The following is a 26117-nucleotide window of genomic DNA, read 5'->3' on the forward strand; positions in this document are numbered from 1 at the left end:
TGAGACCCTGGTTCTCAAGGGCCAGCCCTTAACCAAAGTGCAGTTTGTAGCAGGCTTAAAACTATCAGTCAAAGGTATAAATAAATGAATGTATTTAGTGGGAAAAAATATTGTTCCTTCTCATTTTGCATTAGACTCTGTAAAAGGTTCACTTGCCTGTGTGTTTGTGTTTTGTTGTTTGTTCGTTTGTTTGTTTGTTTGTTTGTTTTTCACTCAATAAAAGAGGCAGAGTAGGAATGATACCCCAAATACCATGTGAGTGACAAAACTCATACCTTTTTTGCTCATTTTTTGAAAAAGCCAAATGCACTTGTATTTTTTTTACCCGTCTGATGATGTAGAGGAGTTTCAGACGATGAACATCTTCCCAGGCTTGCACAGGACATTAACTGATAGTTTCTGTAAAAGAAATAGGGTGTGGGATGGAACCAAACTAAAAACCCACAAAAAATCTAAGCCTTGTGTGTTACAATCAAAATACTCATTTCAACTGTTTTCCTGGAAAGCTAATGGGAACTCCATGTAGGGTCAAGAACCTGAGACCAGATCCACACAAAATTTCAGTATCTCTCTGTTTTTCTCTACTGTGCATCTCAATCCAAATGGAAAATGATGAGATTTGTACACTCCTGAGGCTACGAGCTTGGCTGGAAAATGGAAATCAAAATTATAACATTCTAGGGTTATTAGCTTAGGAGACTAGGGGAGAGGGGAGACCAGGCAGAACGTGGGGGTGTATGCTGAGAGATGAATAGTTGTGGGAGGTCTGGTCCAGGCAGCTTTGGCTGCTTCTGCCTCAGGTTGACCTCAAGGCCTGGCAGTTGTCTGCCAGACAGTAAATTCCCATCATGTGAGCTTTCTTAAACCTTGAATAGGCTTTATTTCTTGGCTGTGGTCTGGGAAGTGGATGCTCTTGCTGATAAGCACTGTCCAGCTGCCAGCACACTGGAGCAGGCTCTCCACTTTGTTGCTGCAGGACATATGCAGTTGAAGTCTTTCTTTTTGTTATTAAATCTCAACTGTTAATCTTCTTGGTAGATTTAGAGACGAAAAGGACAAGTTAAAAAATGCACTTTTGACTCCATGTTCCACTTTCCTGTTGATTCAGCTGCATGTTTCCTACTCAATGGTTCAGTAAACAGAGAACAGTTTAACTCTTCAAATCTTGTGGTTGTGTTGCTTCAGCATCTCTGGATTCTCTCCTTAAAGCAAATTTCCCCTCTATTCTCTATCCAGGGCAGCCTTTTTTTTGCTTTTTCTTTTCTTCACACGTCCCACACATTTCACATCCTGTTGTGGCTTAACACTTTATTCAGAAAGAACAGGATTTCCTCTTGCTTTTGGTGAAAACACTTCTCCCCTTTGCAACCCCCACTTTCTGGTGTTGTGCTCGTGAAGGAGAAAGTAGTTAAAACTTCTAATTTTATTTCAAAGTATTTAAAAATCAATTGACAAATTCCCTGGAAATGGCAGAAAAACAAGATACCAATCCTTGTAAAGAGAATTTTGCCTGTATGTGTTGAGAAAGTGTGTGTTGGATTTCATCTTGGGAGAGAATACATACTAAGGGTATTTCAGACCTTCAGAGCAGAACAAGATCACACCTGTCTCTGTTTTCATTCTTTTGTTGCAATGGATACTTTTGATGTTGTTGATGGCATCAGTGGTATCCCACCAGTTGGTGGTGACTTGGCTGCATCTTTTTGCAGCCACCTGAGCAAACCTTTTCTGTAACTGGTGTGGGCTGCAAGTATACCCGTGCTGAGCAACATGCTGGATATGACAGTCATTCATCTCAAGCAAACAAAATGGTTCACTTTAAAACCTTGTCTTTTTTCTAAAACAAATGTTTTTCAGGTTCTAACTTGTGCCCTTGTGCATACAAAATCCACCAGACGTCTGTAAGTCACATTCAGCAAATATTCACATGCTCCTGATCTTTCTGTATGTGAGTAGAAATCTGTTCTTCCCAGACACACACCAAGATTGTTTTAGGCCTAATAACAGGCCTAAAGGCCTTTTAGCAGATCTGGCTTTCATGTTTCTTCATATTAACACTGGCATCTTCACAGAGGAACTTGCTTGGGGGCTCCATTGACCTTACTCTCTGGTGGTGATCTGCTTTGATGGCAACTGCGCATTTCTTCATACTCTGGACAGCTCACAATCTTCAGTGTTTGTTTGTTATAGCCTGTTCTGAGTTCAAATAAAGAAGTTGTGCCCTACTCCTTCAATCTAGAGTTCACTTTCTGTAGCCTGAGCTGCTCTGAAGTTAGGCATTTTGCTTAGAGCAGCTATCAAGTCTCTTGTGTAGTCACTGCAATGGTCTCCTCCTTTGCCCTCAGGAAAGAGGCCTGGGGTTCACATCCCATAGCTGAGAGTGCTGCTAATTGCACAAAGAAGCCAAGGAGAGTTATGCATAAACTCTTCACCGGTGCAAGAGTGAGTGTCTCACAAATATGTTAGCTGCTTCTGACCAGCTCTGCAATCTTTTACAACACAGAACAATAATCTGGTGAGTTGCAGAGGGCCAATTTTGGAGCCGTTGTGTATATGCACTTGATTCTTGGTGGTTTTTATTTGTTGACTATCTCTAAATTAACTTTCCTGCGTAAATCATCTGACTTTCATTAGCATTGATATTCTTTTAAAGCATTCATATTTTAGTCACGCTGCCTTGGCTGCCAGTTATCCTTTGCAATGACAACAAGAACCAAACAAGATACATCCATGTGCAATAACAGAGTGGCTATGTGGTCTGCATTAGAAAGGAACCTCCTTTCTCTTAAGCAACTGCTGTTAAAAGCTAGCTGCTTATATTGGCTCATTATAGTAATCTTATTTGTATCCATGTCTTACTGTATTAGCAGCTCTAGGTCACAATCAAATCCGATTTCCTCCCACTCACCTTCTCTCTCCAGCTATGTTCATAGATAAACAAAACTACATGTGTCTTGTGAGAAGGCTTTTTTCTTTCTGGCCTTTTCTGAAGGAAAGCTGGTCAGATATCCTCGTGGTTTTGTAAAAACTGAGTAGCTTCTACATTCATGCACAACAATAAACTTTATTTTTGTGTCTTTAATGGGATGAATTGACCCTTATATTGTTACTCATGCCAAAGCTTTGCCCTCCTAATCGACTTGTCTTGAAAACAGCATTGTTTTCTTTCTTAATAAATATGTGGAGGTTAGCTTGCTGGTTGTTTTTTTGAGCCTGTAGGTCAGATTAAGTTAGTAGCAACATTCAAAAAATGAATAATAATATGTAGGTATTGGTGGATGAAAAAACAAATATGAGACAGCAATGTATGCTTGCAGACCACAAAGCCAACTGTATCCTGGACTGCACCAAAAGGAGTATAGCTAGCAACTTGAGGAAGGTGATTCTCCCCCTCTGCTCCACTTCTGTGAGACCCTACCTGGAGCCCAGCATTCAGCTCTGGGGCCCTCTGCACAGGAATGACATAGAAGTATTAGAACGAGTCCAGAGGAGGGACACAAAGATGATCAAGGCGCTGGAGCACCTCTCCTGGGAAGACCGGCTGAGGGAGTTGAGGTTGTTCAGGCTGAATAAGAGAAAATTCTGGGGAGACCTTACAGTAGCCTGCCAGTACCTAAAGGGGGCTACAGAAAAGCTGGGGAGGGAGTCTTTGTCAGGGAACGCAGTCATAGGACAAGGGGGAATAGCTTTAAACTAAAAGAAGGTAGATTTAGATTAGATATTAGGAAGAAATTATTCACTCAGAGGGTGGTGAGGCACTGGCACAGGCTGCCCAGAGAAGCTGTGGATGCCCCATCCCTAGAGGTGTTCAAGACCAGCTTAAAAGGGGCTTTGGGAAACCTGGTCTTGTGGGAGGTGTCCCTGCCCATGTCAGGGAGTTTGGAAATAGATGATTTTTAAGGTGCCTTCCCATCCAAACCTTTCTATGATTCTATATTGAAGTATTTAATGTTTTTTTCCCTGCTAGTAAACCTGTGTCTTAGTAGATGTTCTATTAGGAATTGTTTCATTATTTTGGGTTTTGACTGAAAACAATGATGAGTGTGATTTCTAATATGCTTCCCAGATAGGTTATCTCTCATGAAGAGCAGATTTGTACCAAATTGATGCCAGTGTTATTTCCATAATAGGGGACATTCAGTTATGTAGGTTCCCAATGCCCTTGTGTACCTCCCCTAGGCTCAGGTACCATACAGCATTGCACACCCAACTGGCACTCATACAGACTGACCTGAGAAGCTGGGTGAGAATATCTGTAGATCTCATTTTCTCAGATATTAAAGAAATAAGAAGCTTCAGTCCACCAGTGTTTTCAGTAGACCATAAACTGTTTGGATAGGCTATTGTCTTTTGTAACAGATCATAAAAAATGGGCACAGAATTGTTACTATGAATATGTAGAGTGTACTCAATTTGCAGTTTCTTCCTTCTGCTTACAAAACCCATACTTCAATCTACTTCAGGGTCTTGACTACCATCTAGAAAAGTTAATGAGTTCCAGATTTGTTTACCGGTTTCTTTCATCCTTGTAGCATTAGTCTTCATGATCTCTAATATCATCTGTGTGAAGTGTCTTTGTACACATGTTTTGGCAAGTAATGTCTCTGCTCCACATGTGGAGCCAGTAAATTCACTCAGCTAGGCTGGGCTTGTTCCAGGGATTTAGGGCATATAAACTTAGCAAAGCTTTAGAGAAGGAGGCCTTTAGCTGATCACTGCACTCCTGCTAAAAGATTTCACCATAAATTTGGCAAGGTTGTTTATGATGGTCTTTCTTTAACCTCTAATATGAGCATACGGCACTTCACCATTTCTCTAGCCTGTGGGTTGTCATGGTTTTGGTTTGATATCTACCTGGTGTACGTGTGCACAGACTCCCTTGCAGCTCCGCTCTGAGTGGATCTGTGCATGTTACCTCATCCAGAGCTGGAAGCTACATTTCTACTGATTTTTCTGTTTTTTTTTTTTTTACAGGTCTTTAGTCTTTTGTTGTTGTTGTTATTGTTCTGTAGATATTCACTTTTTAAGTCAGCAGAAGAAAAGCTCAGAAATGTGTGCTTCACATTCTGCTGTTTGTTCCTCCTTTAAGCATCAGGCATCACTGTAGCAAAGGTCTACAGAGTTCCTTTTAGAGTTCCTTTCTGGCACACTCTAAAACACAGTGACAAAACGCCTAATTAAATCAATTGAGGGAGATTTTAAGAGGCAGCTGTTTGACATTGGTAGCTCATAATATAGCTAAAGGCTTGGTATCAACTTCAGGAAGAAAACAATTAGGAAGATAATGTGTCCTCAGGGAATTCAATACTTATTTCCTTGAGGAATTGATTAAAAGCAGCATCTGCTCTGTGCTGTGCACTGTTGTACACTTTCCTTCCAATCCCTGAACCTGAAGTGGATTACTTGGATATATGTCTATTTGTGTGAATCATTTTATAGCACTCAGAGAAATGTAATGGGAATGCTTTCTAGGATTTTGCAATAGGCAGAGAGGACTTAGATTTATGATGAAGACAGAAAATTTGACTGTTGGAACTAGCATTGGCTATGCCCGCTGCCAATGTAATGAGGTGCCAGGAGAGTCTGAAGAGCTGTCAGCAGAAGCTGTAGAAGGTATTCAGTTTCTTTTTCCTCTTTGTGACAACATGGGCACTCTTGTTATTTTGTGTTCATGTCAAAACTCCCCCCACTCTGTTAACCATTTCATATGTTTTTACCTGGCAGGTGGTGTTTGTGGTTTGTCTCCTGACAATGCAAGCCTTTTTTTTGCCCCTGAGTAAAAAATCTTAGCACACCTATAGCTCAGTTTTCAGAGACCTCCAGATACCTGGGACCTGTTTAGAACATGAGGCAAAACTCTTGTAGTCTGGATGCATCCCATCATCTTTAACTCCTGTTTCCATTCCTTGATTTAAATGTTGCTGTTCCTAGCTAAATACATTTTTAATACCATGAATACTTCCTTTATCCTCCTGAATCTTCTCCTGTCAGTCTTTGCATACTGCGCACAGTCACTGCTAGGGAGAGCTGCAGCTCTTGACATTTCTTCAGTCTTCCTTATATCTGCCCAAATTAGTGTAATCAAAACCATTTACCTAATAAGCCCAGTTTTTAAAAGAAGAGTCTGTTTTTCATTAAAGCTCTTTACTTTACACAGAGATTAAGGTTGCTTACTCTGCCATAGCCTTATAAAAGAACGCTAAGCCCTCCATACTTACCAGTAACCCAATATCATCTGTAGCAATCACAGGAACTTGTTTTTCCATTTTCTGATAAGCCATATACTCATTTCTACCTGCAAGCAATGAGTACTGATGATTTCATCGATTCGTGCACAGATGTTCCTGGGTGTAGGAAGTTCAGTGTGATAAGCATCAGTCCCTGGTGTCTGGAAGTATCTGTTTATTCTCAGTGGATCTCATGGTGGGTGATCTCAGCTGAACCTTTCACAATACAGATGTGAATGTATCACAAGGCCTCCTAGTATAGCGATATCATTATACATGGTGAACAAGGGTCAGAGAGGTTTCCAGAGGATGCAAGGGAGGTTCTGCATCTCTCATCCTTCCCCTAATCCCTTGTTCCCATTCTGTTTGGTTTTAATGGGACGTTGTCTTGGCCAAGAAAAGCTTCTTTCTTCTCAGGAGTGTGATCAGACTACATCCAGCTCAGATGATCAGGCTGTGACAAATATTGTTATGGATGCCTTTGCTTCAAACCTACTAATGCTGCCTTACTGATCTCTCTGCATGCACTGAGCTAATTCACTTCAGATGTTACAAAAGATTCTTGCCATGATTTTTCCTGGAAAGGGATAAGATAAGACATTTCAAACTGGATGATTCTGTTCTGCAATTGGAAGTAATTTCAGGTCCTTCTAGAGTGTACAAAAGCCTGGCATCTTCTGTTGGTCCTAAGAATGCTACTGACCTATATCTTTTTCATCTTCATTTTCTGCCTAACAGATTTCATCAAATACTATGAGCTAGAACTGCCAGAATATGCCATTCTTGGAGACAAAAAATCCTTTCACTGTAAGACTCTGCCTGGAAATACTGATGTTTATTCAGACAACTTGTAGGCTCCATCTGTTTTTTACTTAACCACAAGAATTTAGCAATGCAGTCTTACTGCTCATCTTTCATTGAAAGTCTTGAGGTGGCTTTGATATAATGATATGACACTACATTAAATGGCAGTTATGGTTTTTTGGATGAATCTGCACATGCCATGTGTTCCAAAGGGGCCATTAAAGCAGTAGTAGCAGGTTCTCTTTCTCTCTATTGTCTTGAAATCCTCCTGCTATAAAACCAGACATATGGAAGATTTCCTGTTATCAGATAAAATATTAATTAGCTGCCAAATAGCATTTTGGCTGTGCTCATGATATAAGAGGAGATGGATCTACAAAATAGGAATCATTTTTTTTTTTTCTGCATTACATTGCATAACAAAAAGAGATTATTTATTTACCTTTTTTATTTATCTTATTTATTTATTTATTTATTTATTTATTTATTTATTTATACACCTTGTCAAAACTATACTTGGTTTTGACAAGGTATGCAGTCACACAATCCCAGAATCACAGGTCATCAGTGTCCTCTGGAGGTCTCTACTTCAACAAGTAAGGATGGAGAATTCAGACACCCAGAACGACCCAGGGTTGCAATTATCTCCTTGTGAAGTTGCCCTTCTGGTATTCAGACTAAACCTCCCTGAATGTGGTTTGTGGCTGCTGCCCATTTATATGCCCTCTGTTACCACTGAGAAGAATTTGTCTCAGACATTTCTCAACTTCAAGTAGCTGTGGGCTGATACCATTTAGCCTCTTCCAGACTACACAAGCCCAGATCCCTCAGCATCTTCATCCTGGCTTCATCGTCGAACTTTCAGAGGCTGCATTCAATTTCACTGTTCATGTCACTAACAAAGATGTAAAATAGTGCTGGTCCCAATACTGACCCCTGAACAACACCACTTGTTACTGACCTCCACTTGGACATTGAGCCATAGACCGCAACTCTTGGAATGCAACAATCCAACCAATTCCAGCTGAGTGGTCCACCCATGAAACCCAAGCGTCTCCAATTTAGGGACAAGTATGCCATGTGGGACAGTGTCAAAAGCTTTGCAGACGTTTCTAGCCCTTAGTATGTATTTAAGGAGAAAAACACCTTGAAAGTTGAAAATAACAAAAGATCAACTTGGAAAGCCAAAGCTAAGTGCAAACAGCAGTGGAAGATCGACCTGGGAGGAAAAATTCTATTTAAAGAAGTAGGGATGCATAGCTTCATCAGTTCATCAGCAGCTTGAGGAAAGTGCATATATTAGGTCAAGAAAAAGGTTACAGATTTGAGAATTTAAACAACGATGAAATTTTGAAATGAAAAGCTGTTTTAAGTCAAGATGTTCTGCATGGGAAATATTGGTAGGAAACTGCTGATATTTAAAAATGCAGACTTCTATTTTGAATAAAATAATCATGAAAACCAATATGATTTGGAAAAATGCCACCAAATTTTTGCACTATTCTTGAAATAGGGGAGGGGAAGGAGAGGTGAAGGGGAGCCTTTGTTTTACTTTGCTTTTTGCCCATCTTGGGACAGAGGGTAAGAGGACAGAAAGCATCTTCCCTTTGATTTCAAGGTCATGACTGAAAATAGGAGATAAGCAAATGCAGAACATGGGTAACCGCAAAGTAAAACGCCAAAGCAGTATGATCTTATTTGGGAGCTGGACCTATGAGACTGTTTTTGCCACCCAACCCATGACTCATATGTCAACATCTTGTTCTGTACAGTTTTAGGATTATTTGTAACCTTATGACCTTGGATGATCCAAATGCAATCTCTCTCTCTCTCTCTCTCTCTCTCTTTTTTTTTTTTTTTTTCCCTGCACTCTACTTTCCAAAAATTTAAGTCTGTCTATTCGTCCCTTCTGAAGACTTTACTCTGCTGTTTCTCCAGATGTTCTCTGATGGTTTTCAAACTCTAGATCAAGCTGGTTTTACCAGATGAGCTCATTAGCTGCACAGATGGAACATGTGCAGCGCAAGACTTTGAAATGTTCTCAGAACACAGAAAATATGTTGTTTAATATCCCAATTAGTGGAGTATGCAGTGGCAGTGTTCAATTTGTTAAGAATGTCCAAATATTTTTAGGTCACTGTGCTCTTAGAAAGTGTTACTCTAACTAGAAGAACACTTATGAAACATCAGGTCACATTCTGACAGGGAAGTTCTTTTGTTCTAAACACTCCATGAAAAAAAAAAAAAAAAAAAAAGTGAAGAAAATGAAAGACCACACTGAGTTTGCCAGTATAAGCAATATTCTGGCAAAGTAGTGAATATATGTAATATTTACTCTGCAATTGTCTAAACTAAGTTAAAAAAGGCTATTCCAAACATCTGCCTATACTCTTCCCACAGATATATTTTATGAAATAATGTTATGGGAAGTTGATTTTTCATCACTCACAGATTCTAGAAATATTAGCGGTTGACTCACTGTGGATTTTTTATTTTCTTAAGATATTGAATGTTATACTTCATGCAGAATGTTCCTTTCTGCTCAACCTACAGTGCACAGGAAGGATAAATCTGAGTGGCACCTGACATCTATAAAACTATCTTACATTATCTGGGTTCAGAGTCTGTTATTTTACAATATGTTATGGAGATTTCATGTCTGGAATCAATTTTATTAAAGTATCTAGAAACTCATGTCTGCTCTATGGAAGCTGAGTCCCCAGTAATCATGTTTTCCACTTAACATTACTTGTCCTGCAGAATCTGTCTTATACCTCTGTCCTGATGCTAGCTCACTTGTCACTAGTATTATCTTGCGGTAGAGTTTCTGAGAATTCATGGGGACTCTGAGATTTGCAGCAAGAGCATAAAAGTGAGGAAGGCCTGATAGTACTGTAATTACTACTGATCTTGCTGTTAGAACTGACTGACTCTGTCAACCCATCTGTCTTGTGTGTGATAATAATACAAATATTCAGCAATATTCATTCAAAAGTTCAAAGTGGGCAAGGCAAAAAACAAGCTTCCACTTTGATGACATGGTTTAAGCCTGTTGATGTAAGCTTTTCATTACTAATGCCCATCAGAGACTCAGGACTTGACCTTGTATTGAACAATGCTCCTGCTATCACACCCCAGCATTGTATAGTGAGATACCAACTCTATTGAGCTACTCCTAAATTCCTGTTGTCCCACATTATTTCCTTGCTCCCAGCATCTATCTTGAAGTCCCTTGGAACTCATTAGCCTTCAAAATATTCCTTCCTTGGCATGCCTGCTTCTCTATCTTACATGTACAATCACAAATTCCAGATACATCCTGTTATTTCTCCTTCTCATTTGTATCTCGGGGCATTTAGAGGACTGTAGACAGATGTAATGTCATTTGTGTGGAAATCATGTAATATTTAGAAATCAGTTGTTTTTCATTACAAGACAACCAGTTGTTTCCATAAACTGGTGCCTTTGCTGTAGCAATGGGATCTAAGTACCAGAAAAAAAAAAAAAAAAGAAAACAAACAAACAAACAAACAAAAAAAAACTCTTACAGTGTAAACACCACAAACAGTTTGTCATTTTAGATTAATTTTCTTATGTTAGCCCAGAATGCCAGCTGTGTCCTAGGCTGCATCAAAAAAAGGTGTGACCAGCAGGTTGAGGGAGGTGATTGTCCTCCTTTACTCTTCCGTCCTGAGTACACCCCTGGAGCACTGCATCCAGGTTTGGGACCTTCATCACAATGAAGATGTGGATCTGTTAGAGCTGATCCAGAGGAGGGCTACAAGGATGGTCAGAGGGCTGGAGTACCTCTCCTATGAAGAAGGGCTGAGAGAGCTGGGCATGTTCTGCCTGGAGAAGAGAAGGCTCTGGGGAGACCTCATTAACATTTTAATGGATAAAGGGAGACTTCACAACATTTTAATACTTGAAGGGGTCTTATAAAAAGGATGGAGAGGGACACTTTACTCAGGATAGAACAAGAGATGATAGTCTTAAACTGAAAGAGGATAGATTTAGATTAGACATTAGGAAGAAACTTTTTACTGTAAGGGTAGTGAGGCACTGGAACAGGCTGCCCAGAGAAACTGTGGATGCCCCATACCTGGAGGTGTTCAACACCAGGCTGGACGAGGCCTTGGTCAACCTGATCTAGTGGGTGGCATCCCTGTCTATAGAAGGGGGGTCGAGTTAGATGATCTTTAAGGTCCCTTTCAACCCGAGCCTTTCTATGATTCTGTTACCTATTGTATAGTGAAATAAAAACTATCCCTTTTCTTTGTCCCTCTGTGCCTTTGCTTTTCTTCACCTTAACTGGACTTGGGAGTATTTTTTTCAACAGGAAAATGTCTTGTAATTTTGGAGAAAATTAATTTGGACAGGAAGAATATTACAAAATTTTGTTCTTCATATGTTAGAGAACAGCAAGATTCTCAAGGCTTTCAGACTGGACCCTCAACAGTGCTCTTACCTTTCTGTCAAGGTTAATGCAAACTTGCCTCTTCTCTTGAGTGGTTGCACAGTGGGCATTTACATTTTCTGTGGATGGGGTGAAAATGCTTTGGTTTGCAGTGTCTGAAGGCCTCAGTTTCACACCTTTGTTTTAGAGAGGCTGATAAAGTACTTCCCTATCTCTGGGGTTGTGCCCCCCATTCAAATATGCATACACTTCTCCCTTTTTGACTGTAGAATGGAAAGATAAATCTAGACCTTAGATGTGGTTAAAGCAGGTGAAAAGGCAGGATTATGCACTGAGTTGTTGAACTCTTTTTTTCTGCTGGGATTACACTAAGCAGTCTATGTGCTTGCGCAGAGATGACACAGAGACATGGAAAGTGATGTGAATTCATTCAATATATTGTTTATATTTCATTTTTTCTTTCATTTTAACTTCTTTATTAAGCTCCATCCCCTGTGTTCCCTTGTGAACAGCAGCGTGTCAGGTTGGTATTAAGTTGTTTGCAATGTGAGGGGAGACTTCTGGGCCGCTTTTTAAAATTATTTTAGTTTTTTAGAACATTTGGAGTTACATGGTATTGGAGTTGTCTCTACAGGTGTTTCTGCTTGGGGTGGCTAAATAGTTCAGCCAGTAAACGTAACCAGGAGAAAGCAGATGCATTACTTGGCAGAGGAAGAGCACAAATTTACAACCTTTTTCCTGGAAGTGCATCCGCAGGTGTCGTCTTAAATTTTATTTATTTATTTATTATTAACCTCAGTGTCCAGGTTTAGGACAGTCAATCTGCAAAAAATAAAGGCATTTTGAGTGATTAGCTGCTGCTAGCAGGCTTTGCTGCACAATCTTCCACTGTTTGGGTCAGTCTGTAAATCAGCTGATTTAAACACATAATCTCCTTTTTGTAGTAAGGAGGATATTTTAATAAAGGTTTTATCACCGACTGTTATTTATAAATGTGTCAGAGATGGAGGACAGGAAATAATCCAGATCACATCGCTCCGTCAACAATATCTGCCAGCATCCAGAAAGGCAGCATCAGAAATGTAACTTTAAAATACTCATTTTAAATGTTTACTGTCAGAAATTAAAAGGAGTCCACTCAACAGTATGTGCCCTGAAAACCACAGCTCATACTTTTACAGCTAAGGATTGGCTCAAGGGTCCTTTTAAAGCAAATTACTGTCAAGGAGAAAACAGCATATGTGATAACCCACTATGATTTGAGCTGATTTCTGCAGGCCATCTCTCATAACCCTTTCTCCAGCAATGCCAGTAGCCAGATGAAATGGCTTAAAAATGGCTTAGAAATCACCATCCTTTTGAGACTCTATCCCATCAGTAAATGGAGAAGAGCATGCATAACTTTTCTCTCCTCATCTTGATGAGAAAAATACCTGAAATGAATACACAGAAATGTCAGAAATGTATTTTTAAACACCTATATGAACTGGAAGTGAAGGAATATATTGCCATGCATCTAGAGCTTTAATGCTTAAAAACTGAGATTGAGGTTTCCTCATATGTTATGTGAAAGTGCTGCTGTATCTCTGGCTGTCTTGCAATTTGGAGCGTATACACTAAGTTCAACACCATAACTTGGTCTTTCCATTTTTCAAAACTAAAACAAATTTACAATATCGTATTTTCCAACAAATTGGAAATATACCTTACTAGGCAGTCAGTCATTTTTTATTTTCTCCTTCTGTCCTCTTGAATATGAACACAGAAATTTGCAGGGAATCGTTGCTACCAAAATAATATTATCTGCATATGTACACAGAAACTAATTTTGGAACTTGTCCAGCATAAATCGGGAGCATAAATATACCATAAATCTGCTGACTCTAAGCTTGAAGAGTAATTGTAGAAAACATGTTAATTACCAATATCTGGGAAAAAAAAAAAAAAAAAATCACACTAGACACTTTTTTTACTTTCTCTGACATTTTAAAATTTACTTGTCAAATCCCCAGCATTGTGTTTTGTTGGTGTTTCCCTTTACTACAATGTTTAAATTTCTCTTCACTCTCATGTTGACTTTCATAGAAAACCATTGTCCTCTTATGTATTATAATAACATTGAAGATGTGATTCATGAAACCTTATATGTGATTTTTTGTTGGTGGTGGTGGTTTTTGTTTGTTTGTTTGTTTGTTTGTTTTCTTTCTAAGGATGGCTGTTGCTGAGAACCATTACAGAGTATTAGTAGGAAAGTAATAGTATTCCAAAATGTTTTGAGATACTGTACTAGTGGTGTTGGATGGCTTTTCCAAAGGGATTTAAATATCCCAGTAGTGACAGCAAAACACAGAAGAGGAAAGGCCAAGAATTTTATAAATCTGCACAATTGCCTCTTCTATAGCAAAGCTCTGAGGGACTTCAGAGGGCAGAGGAAGAGGGTCTTGAAGCTGTGCATGTTGTACACTTGTTCTGGTACCTGGTGGACATCATTTTCCAAAGAAAATCTGGTGGTGATGGAGCCTAGGACAGGATGCTCTTTCCGTCTCTCCATGGCTTCTCTATTTGTAAAATAAGGGAGTCAAAAATATTTTGACACTTATTCACACTGATGCTCGTGTAACCTACACTAAGTTTCCTTCCTGTGGCTTGCTCAGCTAACACCACTGGATATCTAAGTATATCCAACAGCCACAACAGCTACAAGTCACTACAGGGACCCTTGAAAAGCTTCCCTGGTCACCTCAGGCTTTAACCATAGTGGAAGCACTGTTAAATAATCTACTTTAAATTCCTGTTTATCATGAGCCACCAAATAGTTCCCAGATACCCAGACCTTTGCAAGAATGCAGTCTCAGCCCTCACAAATTATCTACAATCACTGGACTGTCAGGACTTACTGGTTCCTCTTTGCTACATGTGTTGATTCACATATGTTTTCATATCGTCACAGGATGGGAACTGTTTCTTGCTCATATTAACAATAGGAACAAGGAACTGTGAAGGGATTTACTTATGGGGTTGAGCCATGGCAATGGGCTATTTAAATAGTGTGACTTTTGTCTCTATATCTGGATTTGATTATTGAGCACTTTTTTACTCATCAACAAAGTAAATAGGTTTATTGCACTTGAGGAGGCCTCTCTTCTCAAGTGACAGATTATTGCACCTACTCAAATTTTTGTGAGTGGAATGAAAAATGCTACTATTAAAGGGCCAAGTCTTTTCATTGATCTGAATGTTCCTCTTTTAACAACTTTGGCAACATCAAGGAGCTTTAAAGTGGGAGTAAATTATATTGGTATGTTTTAGTTTAAACATGAGTTTAAATGTGGTTTTAAGCCAACTTTAAGGCCAATTCTGGAGGCCTTAATAGAATTGGGAATGATGCCCAGAGCAAACACATTGCCTATTTGGCAGCAATTAACAATGTGTTAACAATTTAGTGTTCTAAATAAAAGATAACTAATTACTGAGATGCTTAAAAACATCTTCAAATGCAGCAGGAGCAGGTTTAGATTATTTATTTATTTATTTAAATACAACCTGATACAGCTAGCAAAGAAGCTGTAGAAGACAGTCAAAGAGCTGCGCAGAGCTATCCGGACAGACGGATGGATGGATGGATGGATGGATGGATGGGTGGATGGATGGGTGGATGGATTATGGGCTGTGGGATGGTTATTCTTGAAGATGCTTTTCCCAAGAGAACCCTGGGTTGCTGCATTTTCTCCATGGACAGATAGTGAAAAACTTTTTCATTTTTTTCATTCATCTGGAACTGTAAATAAGACAAAACACTGGGGCACTAGGGAATATATAGTACAATATGCGTTAGCCAGGAATAGATGAGAATACCTTAGCAGTTTCTAGACTTTGACTTTCCTTGTCTGTACTTTGTAGGGTTATACACTCATTCTTTGCAGCTGTCAAATTTTATAACTAGAAAGAGTTTCTGGACCACATGGGGCCAGGCAGAGTGCTCTGCTTGATGCCCATGTGCAGTTCCGGTTTTCTCTGCAGTAATCCTGGTAGCAAAGACATATATTTGCTTTGTTACTGATTTGACTTGTACCCTCCCTGCATCATGAACATGGCTGCTGCTGTTAAATATCATGCAGGAAGCAGATTGCATAAGGTAATGAACTTTTGCCCTCTGTGTGTTTTCCTATGAGCTAAGGTACCCCAGAAATCTTTTTTTTTTTTTTTTTTTTTTTTCTCAGTAATAGTGACCAAAATCTGTGTCCTGGAGCGGCATCATTGCATTACATGAAATTCCTTTTATATCTCAACTTACTAAAGCACTTCCCATATTTTTCATTAATGTTGTAGTTTTTGGTTTTGTTTTTCTAATTTGATGAGGAAGTGTAGATCAGAAGGTGGAATCTTGGCAGTATCCTCCTCATAAAACTTTTCCTTTTATGCTTACAGTGATGTCAAATATTTGTGCACTTCTAACAGGTGAAACTCTGAAGTCCTGAAGCTTCATTTGCAGTCATCTAAATTATATGGCCCACAGTGACTCCATGTACAACAAAAGAATGTGCCAAAAGGTGAAGGTGGTAAATCACTGTAGAAATATCCCAGTTTTTTGTCTGTGTGGATGAAAGCAATCTCATGGGAATTATAGTGTGAGACTTTGAAGAGCCTATCATGGGCAAAGGGAAGACCTAAGACCCTCATGATGACCTTAGTATGTGGTTGTTTAGACGTTACAAAGGATGGTTAAGGAAGTTCATCACAGTACTTAGAGGAAATGCATGTCTTTTTTTTTTGTTTGTTTGTTTGTTTTTTTTTTGTTTGTTTTTAATTGTTATAGACATTGTATAGCCTCATTGCTTAGCACTGGGAATCTGTCAGGGAACTAAACTGCATGCATATTTTGTTACAGCTGTGGAGATGAACAAAGCATTTTTCAGACAGAGATTGGTGTCCTTGTGCATCAAAAAAATATTCACAGCCAGTTAGCCAGATTTTGATTTCAGAGGTTTATTTGCCTTTCTGTAACCTTGTCCCTATTCAAGTGAAAGGGCTGGTTTATTGTAAGAGGGCACTTATGGTATTAGTGGTATTGCAAGAAGAGATGAAATGACCAAGCCATCCTCATAAGATCCATGATAGGGATGGGTTTCAGATCAGGTCGCCCACAGAGGCTGTGGAGTCTCCTTTGGAGATATTCAAAACCCACCTGGATGCCATCCTGCTAAACGTGCTCTGGGTGATCCTGCTGGGCAAGGGGGTTGGACTAGATGATTTCCAGAGGTCCCTTCCAACCTCAGCCATTCTGTGATCTTGTGATTCTGTGATCATCCTCACAGCACGGAGGTTCCTTACCTATCATAGGAGCCTGTGGAGTTGGTGGGCTCACAGGCCTTTTCCCTGTCTCCTCATGGATTTATGGGATGCCTTGTTTTGGATGCAAGACATGCACAAATATGGATAAGCCTGAGGAGGAGAAGGCCATAAAAGGGCCCCATCTCATGTGCTTTCACACTGCAACACTATGACCTTTATCTTGCTGAACAGGCAACAACAACTACAGGGTGGCATAACCCTCTGCCAGAGCCAAATAACCAGGGTGATATAAACCAGACATATCACAGCTTCCTGTGTATCAAGGGGTCTTGACATATGTGCCTATGTTCCTACATGGAAAGAGATCTCTGTTCAGAGAGCAGAGATCTGAAAAAAGTCTGAATACCACCAAACTGGGCCTATGTGGTTTGGATGCCAGTCCAAGCTGCAGTGTATTTGCCCCTGGCTGGTATCAGAAGGGCTATACAGAAAAGCAATGCTTTTTTGATTTTTTTTTTAATTTGTTTTCCTTGTAGCCTCTTTGAATCTCATGGGATTTTTATTAAGTACATATCACCACATAGTTCACAGCCCCCTTTTCTCTCGAACAGTTTCCAAGCTGTGTTTCTTTGTTTGTAGGCCATTGCCCAGACCTCCACCACCATGACCCCCACCGTCCCTGCCACGACAGAGGCCTACACACGGACTCAGTACTGTAAGTGGCCATGCGAGTGTCCGAAGTCCCCTCCTCGGTGCTCAGTAGGAGTCAGCCTGGTCACAGACGGCTGCGATTGCTGCAAGACGTGTGCCAAGCAGCGTGGAGAAAGTTGCACTGAGGCCGATACCTGTGATTTTCACAGGGGCCTGTACTGTGACTACAGTGGAGACAGACCTAGGTACGAAATAGGAGTATGTGCACGTAAGTGATGTACATATATTTTTGACTTAGATATACCTTGGCAGTTCCCCTTGGTCTGAGCTGAAATTTATCTCATTAAATACCTGACTGTAAATTCGTCAGCTCCTTCATTCTTTTTCTTCCATGTCCTTATAGCTGTCTTCATTCTCAGGCCAGTTGACTGGATGAGAAATGGCATCTGTATTCTTACTCTTTCGGTTAGCTGCTGCCAAGAACAAGGAGCAATCAGCATTGGAAGGTCTTTGGATCTGCAAGCAGATGATTCTGTATTCCCTGTAACAGGAGGAGGTGCTGTAGTGGGTTGGGGCTGTAGGAAGGATAGATGTGCAACTGGCTTTAACAACAAGCATTACAGGCGTCTGCATGAAAAGCATGCCACTAAGGAGAGTCTTATGGCCTATTCCTAATAGTGGATTCAAAGGAAGAAGAGCACACTTTGTAGGATACAAAAAAAAAAAAAAATAGCAAACTGGATATTGTCTCAAAGCTACCACAGCCTTCCTAGACCTTCATGCTGCATCATGTTTACTTACTTTTATGTTTGCTTTCTTAGATGGATTTCATAATCTGTAGTCCTCCAGTACATCTCAGACATTTGGTACACTTGTGGCAACAGCACTGTGGTGTAGGAGAATTGATCCCCAGCCTCCCTAGTGAGGTCTGGAAGGTTTCCCAATCCCATGCATGTTCACATCCTTACTGTCATGACAATATAACTCCATATATGACATTTTTGGTTATATGGTGAAGGGCCTTGTGGTGTGCACAGCTGAGGGACATGAGAAGCTAGGTTAGACGGTGAAGCTGTTTATCTCTGGCTGCCACAGAAAGTTGTGGCCTTCTTCTTGCTTTCAGCATGTGGGTGGATGCAGATGACAGGATGTGCTGACATGTTCTTTCCCATACCCTGGGCTGTATACAGGCTGCATCATTCCATTCTGAGTACACCAGATATTGCCCTGACTGCAGGGGGAATGAAGGCAAGTGTGGGACTCCTGTGCTGGGGGTTGGGAGCTAACTGCTTTGAGGAATTTGCTTTGCAGATGGATGCCAAAAACTCTAGCTCTAGAGAATTCAAGGCATGCAGGACTGTAGGAACAATATAATTTGTGGAAAATAAAGAGCCTGAAAGACCAAGGTACAAGTGTCAGGAAAAGAAATTGGGTGAAACTGTGGGAAATTCAGGATATAGGTGGACTGGCATGTTGCAGTGTGGCCCAGACATCAGATAGGAACCTGCTGGGAGTCACTACAGCTCTCCTTACATTGTTGGATTATCTCTGCACTGAAGCAGAGACAGCAGGGTGCAGAGCACACATCCAGGTGGGGAGGTAGGCTTTGTGTACGTGGGGATGGCAATTTTGAAGTGCTCCCCAGTAGCCTAATTTACTGCAGACACAGTGTGATTCTGCATGAAGGCATTCTACTATGCCTATGCCTGCATTTGGGGATGTTCTCACAGTAAACGTCTTGACGTGTGAGGTCTTCAGGAGGCTGAGTTAACACAATACTGGATGGGTATGCTTGTAGCAAAGAGGAAATCAACAGGAAATCCAGCATTTTCTTGAACTGTCATGTGTGCACCTAGAAGCATAACTGAGCCCTCTGCTCTGGCTCCAGAACTGAGTGACAGCTCTTCAATACAAAGGCTGAAGCATTATCAATACTGGAGCTGAGCACAAACTGGCAATCTGGATCTGTGCTTCAAGTTCCATGAAGTCTCTTTTTAATTATTTTGTGCAAATGAAGGGTTTTGTGTTTTATATTTTCAGTCAGCCCATTATAAAAATAGGCAGCTTTTGCGGATTTTAATCAAGCAGTTCAATTTGTATCGGCCTTGAAGCACAACCGCGCTTCAGCTCCATTTCCGACCAGACATAAAACTAGAGCAACCCGATCAGTGCGTGCACACTGCCTCCATGTGACCAAACGAGAAACTGAAGCTTGAGTTCCATTAGATTCCTGCCACTGATTCCAATCATTGTTCATAACTTTAAAAAAAAATAATAATAATAATAATAATAATAATACAAATTTTGTCTTATTTCGTGGATTAATATGATTCCTTCTCAGGGGAAATGAAAGGGCTTGATCTTTCATGCTTTTATTTACGAATATTCATCAAATAATAATTTTCATAGCATTACTATGTTTTTCTTCAGTTTCTAAGGAAACTGATTTATGATAAAGTGGTAGGGCTCTTGTTGCCTAAATATAGTCTGTGCCATTTGAGGTGCTCCTTTGCTGCCTTGGCTGTCCTCCTACTGCTGCTTCAGAAGGGTACAAATGTTGCACAGATCTCTAGCATATTTGCAACTGCATGTAATCCTCTCATGCATCCCAAAAAATGTCAAATTTCACTCAATATCAGCTTTAATTACTTGGATTTCTCCTATTGTGAACAACTTCTAACAACATGCCATGAAATGATCATTTGAGTGAGAGTTTGTGCATGAAACGTGTTTTGTTTTCTAACCCTTTTTCCATGATGCATTAGAAGATTCATTTTTGCTGTGATTCAGAACAAAAATAGTTTCCTAGATGGCATGACCACATTTGGCTTAGCGTCATGCTGAACACATCACCGCAGCACTGTCATGTCTCCACATTAGCTCCATTAGCCCAGGGAGCAGCTTGATAAATAAAAACTTTAACACTGTTTGTTGACAGCATTATTTTAATAGTGCTCTGTCTCTCTCTCTCTCTGTCTCTCTGTCTCTCTCTCTTTTTTTTTTTTTTTTTTTTTTTTATTCCTTTCAGAGATTGTTGGTGTAGGATGCGTCCTCAACGGAGTCAGATATAATAATGGGGACACATTTCAGCCTAACTGCAAATACAACTGCACTTGCATTAATGGGGCAGTGGGCTGCATTCCCATGTGCACAAACTCACGCCCTCCCCTTGTCTGGTGCCCAAACCCAAAGCTGATTAAGATGGCGGGGAAATGCTGCGAGCAGTGGGTTTGTGATGACTCCAAGAAAATCAGGAAGACATCTCCACGCCACATCTCCTCTGCAGGTATGGCAGGAGTTTGGTGGAGCTCTCCTTGGCCATCAGGGAGCTGAAGTCAGTGTCTGCAACCAAAGCATCATCTTGCACTGTCAAACTTGGCGAGTGTCTTGCCTTTGTGTGAGCAAGGCACAGATACTCTTATATAGAGTGTAGTGAAGCACAGAAGACAAACACCAGTCGTGCAGCAGTATGAGACTCATTATACATGCTTGTATGACAAAAGCCCCTCTGAAACACACATCTGCTGACACTTTTAAGATGTGACAAGTCCTTTTTACTTCACCAGTTTTTCATCAGTGTAGTTCCTCTGGAAAGCAAAATTATCTCTCTTTAATTTGGCACTGAGGCTTTCTGTCTGGGTTGTTTTGTGCTAGTCATATGATTTTAAAGCTCCTGTAGCTTAATAATCCCAAACTCAGACACACCTTGAAAGCAGTTATTGGAGTAGAAGTTTCACTGACAATTTTAAAATTAGGCTAAATTGTCTTTGCATTTGTATAGCTTTTTAGCAATTATGTTCAACTGCACTGATGTCATTATTAAACTACCTATGTTACGTGTCATATGTTATCTTCTTTCCCCGCACCCATATTCACAGTGAGGATCACTTAGCTGTCTGTGTAGTGTTGGTACCATTTGCCTCACACATGGTGCCTAAACTTTAGGATGTGCCTGCTTTTCCATATATGATAAATTTATCTTCAAAGCACTGTGATGCAATGTAGTCACATTAGCCCCATTCTACAGAACACCTCACAAAAGCAGAGCTCAAGGAGATGTAGGGTGTTTGAACAGGGAACTGGGATTTGTTTTCTTAATGGTATGTTTTGTTTGTTTGTTTGTTTTTCTCCATCAATCAGCATGTTGTAAAAAACAAAGCCGTTTTGTGGGTTAAAACCACCAGAGTTTAGCTCTCATTACTATTTCTAGTAGCTTTCGAAAATAAGTCCAAATCAAAAACATCTATTACTGATTTTGGCTTTTTCTCTTCATGAACTATGGCCTCAAATGAGCACAATGCAACTTCTCTTGGCTAACTTTTTCTCTTAAAAGTAGAAGTGAAGATAGTTTTTACAGTATTTAATATAACTATAAATATAATATTTAATATTGATGATTAACATTATAACGAGCAAGCTCAGCCCAGCAGTTTCTACAGAGCTGTGCCTGTGGGCTGTGCTGTGAGCTGCAGTCCAGTGGGGACTTCTGCCGAGGCCATGAAGGAACCTGACCTGAGGTTGATGGCTGCTTTCATAACAGAGCCCACCCTTTTCTCAAGTGATTCCCGAGCTCTCTGTGAGCTATTCAAGCTTCTCTTCCTTCCAATGAAAGGCAGTGGCTGCTTCCCAAACCCCTCAGCCGTCCATCAAAGACTGTTGACCACTTTCTGCTAGAGGGAATCAATTGAATGGGCTCTTAAATAACCCTTCATGGTGAGATTAGATCTCATCTCTTTCTGCATCAACTGGTGCAGACTTCTGTAATGAAGTGTTTACATTGTGGTAGCACTTGGGGGCCCCAGACAAGGACCCCCTTATGTGAGGCTACAAAGAGAAAAAAAAGAAATGAACCCCAGCCCTGAGCACTTGAGGGTCTGACACAAGTAGGTCAGTGGCAAAGGGGGTGGGGTGGGGAGGTAACAAAGCAAGCGGAGGTTCGCAGGGATGCTGAGCCACTTCACTGTGATTTAATTATTTGGGTTAGTGGCCTGAATGTGTAATGAGCTTGGGCGAGGGTGTTTAATATGGAAAGTTGCCCAGCTGAATAATGTGTGGTTAATCTGGTTTCTGCAGCATACGAGGGGGAGGATGAAGCCTGGCAGAAGAACTGCATTGTTCACACCTCACCCTGGAGTCCCTGCTCAAAGACCTGTGGGCTGGGCATCTCCACCAGGATTTCCAACGACAACGACCAGTGCCGGCTCATGAAGGAAAGTCGCCTGTGCAACATGCGGCCCTGCGAGGTGGACATAACCAAGCACATTAAGGTGGGGACTGTTTCTCCGTGCATCCCCTGAGCTTTGCCTGGACATGGGGTCAGATGTGTTTGGCAGCATTCTGGCCTCTGAGAGCTGCACTTCTGAACTCGGAGGCCATTAGCAAGCACATGTGGACTCACTGTGATGCAGAGAGGTCAAAATGTCTCCTCCCTGTGCTTCCACACACCGGTATGAAAACCTTCCCCCGAGAGCTTTAATTCCAGCCAAAAATGCTCCTTACAAGGAAAGGCAAGCCAAGCCCACTGTGCTTGCTGCTGGTGCAGACAGACCTGTGACTCAGCTAGTAGAAAAGCAATAGTGCACTGCTGGTCATAGTTATAAACTGTATTTTGCAAGTGTCCTACCTGCAGCTTCTTGGTTCGTATGTCTAAAAGTGTCAGTCTGTCACACCTCTAGATCAGGTCTGTAAAAAGCTTTCTAGCAGCTTCACAATATTTAAATACTAAAAAAGTTGTTTTCATATCCCACCTGTGTCAGCATGAAGCAATGAATATTAATCTGACTCTCTTTGTGTTCTCTGATATTAGCCTGGGAAGAAGTGCCTGGCTGTCTACAGGGCCAGCCAACCCATGAACTACACCATCTCAGGATGTGTGAGCAAAAGTCCTTATAGACCCAAATACTGTGGCGTCTGCACAGACGACAGGTGCTGCACACCCTACAAGTCCAAGACTATTGAAGTGAGGTTTGAGTGCCCAGATGGAACTGAGATTTCCTGGAAAATCATGTGGATCAATGCTTGTTTTTGCAACCTGAACTGCAAGAACCCCAATGACATCTTTGCTGACTTGGCTCATTATCATGATTACTCTGAAATTGCTAATTAAATTGGCTGAATGCTGGAATTGACCCATTGCTCTGATTTTACAGAGGTTTTAAAATAAAAGGAGAATCTTTCATCCAATGCCAATGTACAATTTTGTTTATATATTTATTTATTTGATTTTCCTGAGTTAGGATGTTAAGTCTCCTTGTTTTGACACGCTGTTCTTGGAGAGGCCTTGAACAAACAGGGATTTCAGCTCTAACAGACCTCCATCTATCAACAGCAGCCAGAAATTCCTCTATACACAGACTCCAGGACTTAAATGACAGTCCCATTGGCACTAACATTTATTAGGCCAGCAGTTTAATCACCCAAAGGAAAGAATATTATACTACTATGACAGCAAAAGTATGGCTGTCAGTAGCTTAGACAAGAGCTTCAGGCACCCTTACTGTCATTTCTTGAATAATGTGTTCTAATCTGGAAAATGAGCATCGACGTCTACTTCACCTCCCACAGTAGACTTCAGTCTTTGATGCTGGTGACCCTCAGAACTAGACTCATTCTCTGTCACACTGAAAATAGTCCTCAGGAAATCCTCCTCTGTCATTCTCATTCAGATCCCACCCCATGGTGAACTTCATGTGAAGATCCTAAGAACAAGATGGTTTCTCCTGAAATCTCTGGGTGAGGCACCCTTATCTCACTGCACTGGGATGGGTGAAAGACCCTCTGTGTCCTGTTCTCCTTGGTCTCTTGATCTCTTGGAGTATATTATGGCAGGGACATTTTCACAGTTTCACTACCAGCTCTCATTTTGAACAGCCTGAATGCTCTGAACCCAAAATGCCCACCCCAGAGCTCATATTTGTGGGTATTCCTCTTGCCCATAGATTCCATATTGCTCATAGGCTACCTGTGCAGACCTGCAGATCTGTAGGAGGAGCTGTAGAGAGCCAGAGGAGAGATGAAGGACAGAACCTCACTTGCTCCTTTCTTCACATAGAAATAGTGAAGAAAGGTCTGTGCCTGGAGACCACCTCTTCTACCCTGTGGTGTTACCAGCCAGCAGGTCCTGCTTCCTACTGGCACCTTGTCAGTGGCACATACCTTTGTTTTACATGGCTGAGGTAGAGGAAAGGAGCCACGTGCTAAAGGAGAAAGTAGTTGTTAGGCTTCCCATCAGCTTTGTGGGTGAATGCATGTGAAAAGAGAGGACAGCTGCTGTCATAGCCTCTGGTACATCAATCATAAATGGGCTGCTGCTTGGAGTAAAATGTTCCGCAGAAATAGTTTCACACACAAATATTATATAGGAGTAGAAACCCCCAGTTGTTAACATTTTAAGCAATATGTTTCTCATCACCGAAGCCTGCTGGAGACAGTTTTTCTCCAGTGAGTTGTAGCTACAGCCCTCATGTACCATGGCACGTTCACCATTGCTTCACTTGGGAGAGCTGAGCAGTAGAAATGTGTTTCTGCATGGGAAAGTATAGTATATGTTTGAAAATTCCCTGGGGCACAAGAGAACTGCTGAGTGAGACATGGGCTGAGGATTGACCTGTACAGGGCTGAACTTCAGAAGATGCAAACTGTTTTTAAATCAGTCATTTATTTTGCTTTAGTTCCAGTTAGTCTGACTTCATCTTGATAAACCAGAGGAAGCTAGATTACTTCCCAGGAGACATAAATCTTTCTAGCCAATGACAAATTAATGCTTCTTGTGAGTAGTCTGAGAATAATGCAATTCCTATGTAAATCTTGTAGGAGAAATGCTGTAAATTCTCAAACCTGGAATTCAAGAGAAGCTTTGTTTGTATACAAGGATTTGGCCCCTACATTTTCCACAGAGCTGGGTTATTCCTTAATCCAAAGCTCTTTACTAATTCTTCTGAAGCTTCTCTGAACTCCCCAGTGGCAGAAAATAAGGGTGATACCTGTCTGCATGTTCCAGCATATATGCAAAATGCCTGTTCTGTTCATTCCTCAGGTGACAAGAAATGGAAACGTTACCACTTGGCAATATTCAGCCTCCCAACTGCCTTTAGCTGGGATGATATGACAGGATAGATCATGTCAGATCTATTCATCTCAATCCAGATAGCAGCTCAACACTTGCAAGACTGAGTATGTCACATTTTAAACTCCATCACCTGGAAAAAAAGCTCCACAGAGACATAAGAAAATGAGGCCTTAGCCAAGAAGTTGACAATGCTTTCCAAAAGAAAAAATAGTTTGTTTTGAGATGCTTTGTAGGGAGGCCAGCCTAGGAATTCAATAAGATCACTCCTAAATGTGATTTGGAATATCGTGTTCTAGATTTGGACCACTCAAAAAAAAAATATATATATATATATATATGTATACACACACACATATATATACATATATATATTTGTGCATATCTACATATGTATATATATATATGTAAATATATACGTGTACTATAACGCATATAATATCGTATTTAACATTTTATATAATGTTATATATAAAACATACATGAGCATGTCCATGAATATATACATGTATATTTATATATATTTTTCCTATTGTGAAGTCTGTGGTGCATAAAATAAAGTGCACATATAACATGTATTTATATGTATAATAAGTCATTCCTACAAGTACACATAGAGAAGCAAAAAAAACAGGATAAAAATACAGAACCAAAGCTGTGG

At 40.6% G+C, this 26117-nt stretch overlaps 1 protein-coding gene across 1 annotated transcript in view; it reads left to right on the forward strand.

Moving 5' to 3' along the window:
• CCN4 (cellular communication network factor 4) overlaps positions 1-23554 on the forward strand; it is a 36181-nt gene extending 12627 nt beyond the window's left edge. The window contains exons 2-5 of the mRNA XM_032182142.1: positions 17380-17659; positions 20420-20677; positions 22465-22658; positions 23198-23554. Coding sequence (XP_032038033.1) covers positions 17380-17659; positions 20420-20677; positions 22465-22658; positions 23198-23497 — 1032 coding nt within the window. The 3' untranslated portion in view covers positions 23498-23554. The remainder of the gene's footprint in view (positions 1-17379; positions 17660-20419; positions 20678-22464; positions 22659-23197) is intronic.
• Positions 23555-26117: the final 2563 nt, after the last annotated feature.

The sequence above is a fragment of the Aythya fuligula genome, chromosome 2, assembly GCF_009819795.1.
Source record: "Aythya fuligula isolate bAytFul2 chromosome 2, bAytFul2.pri, whole genome shotgun sequence".
NCBI classification, from domain to species: Eukaryota; Metazoa; Chordata; class Aves; order Anseriformes; family Anatidae; genus Aythya; species Aythya fuligula.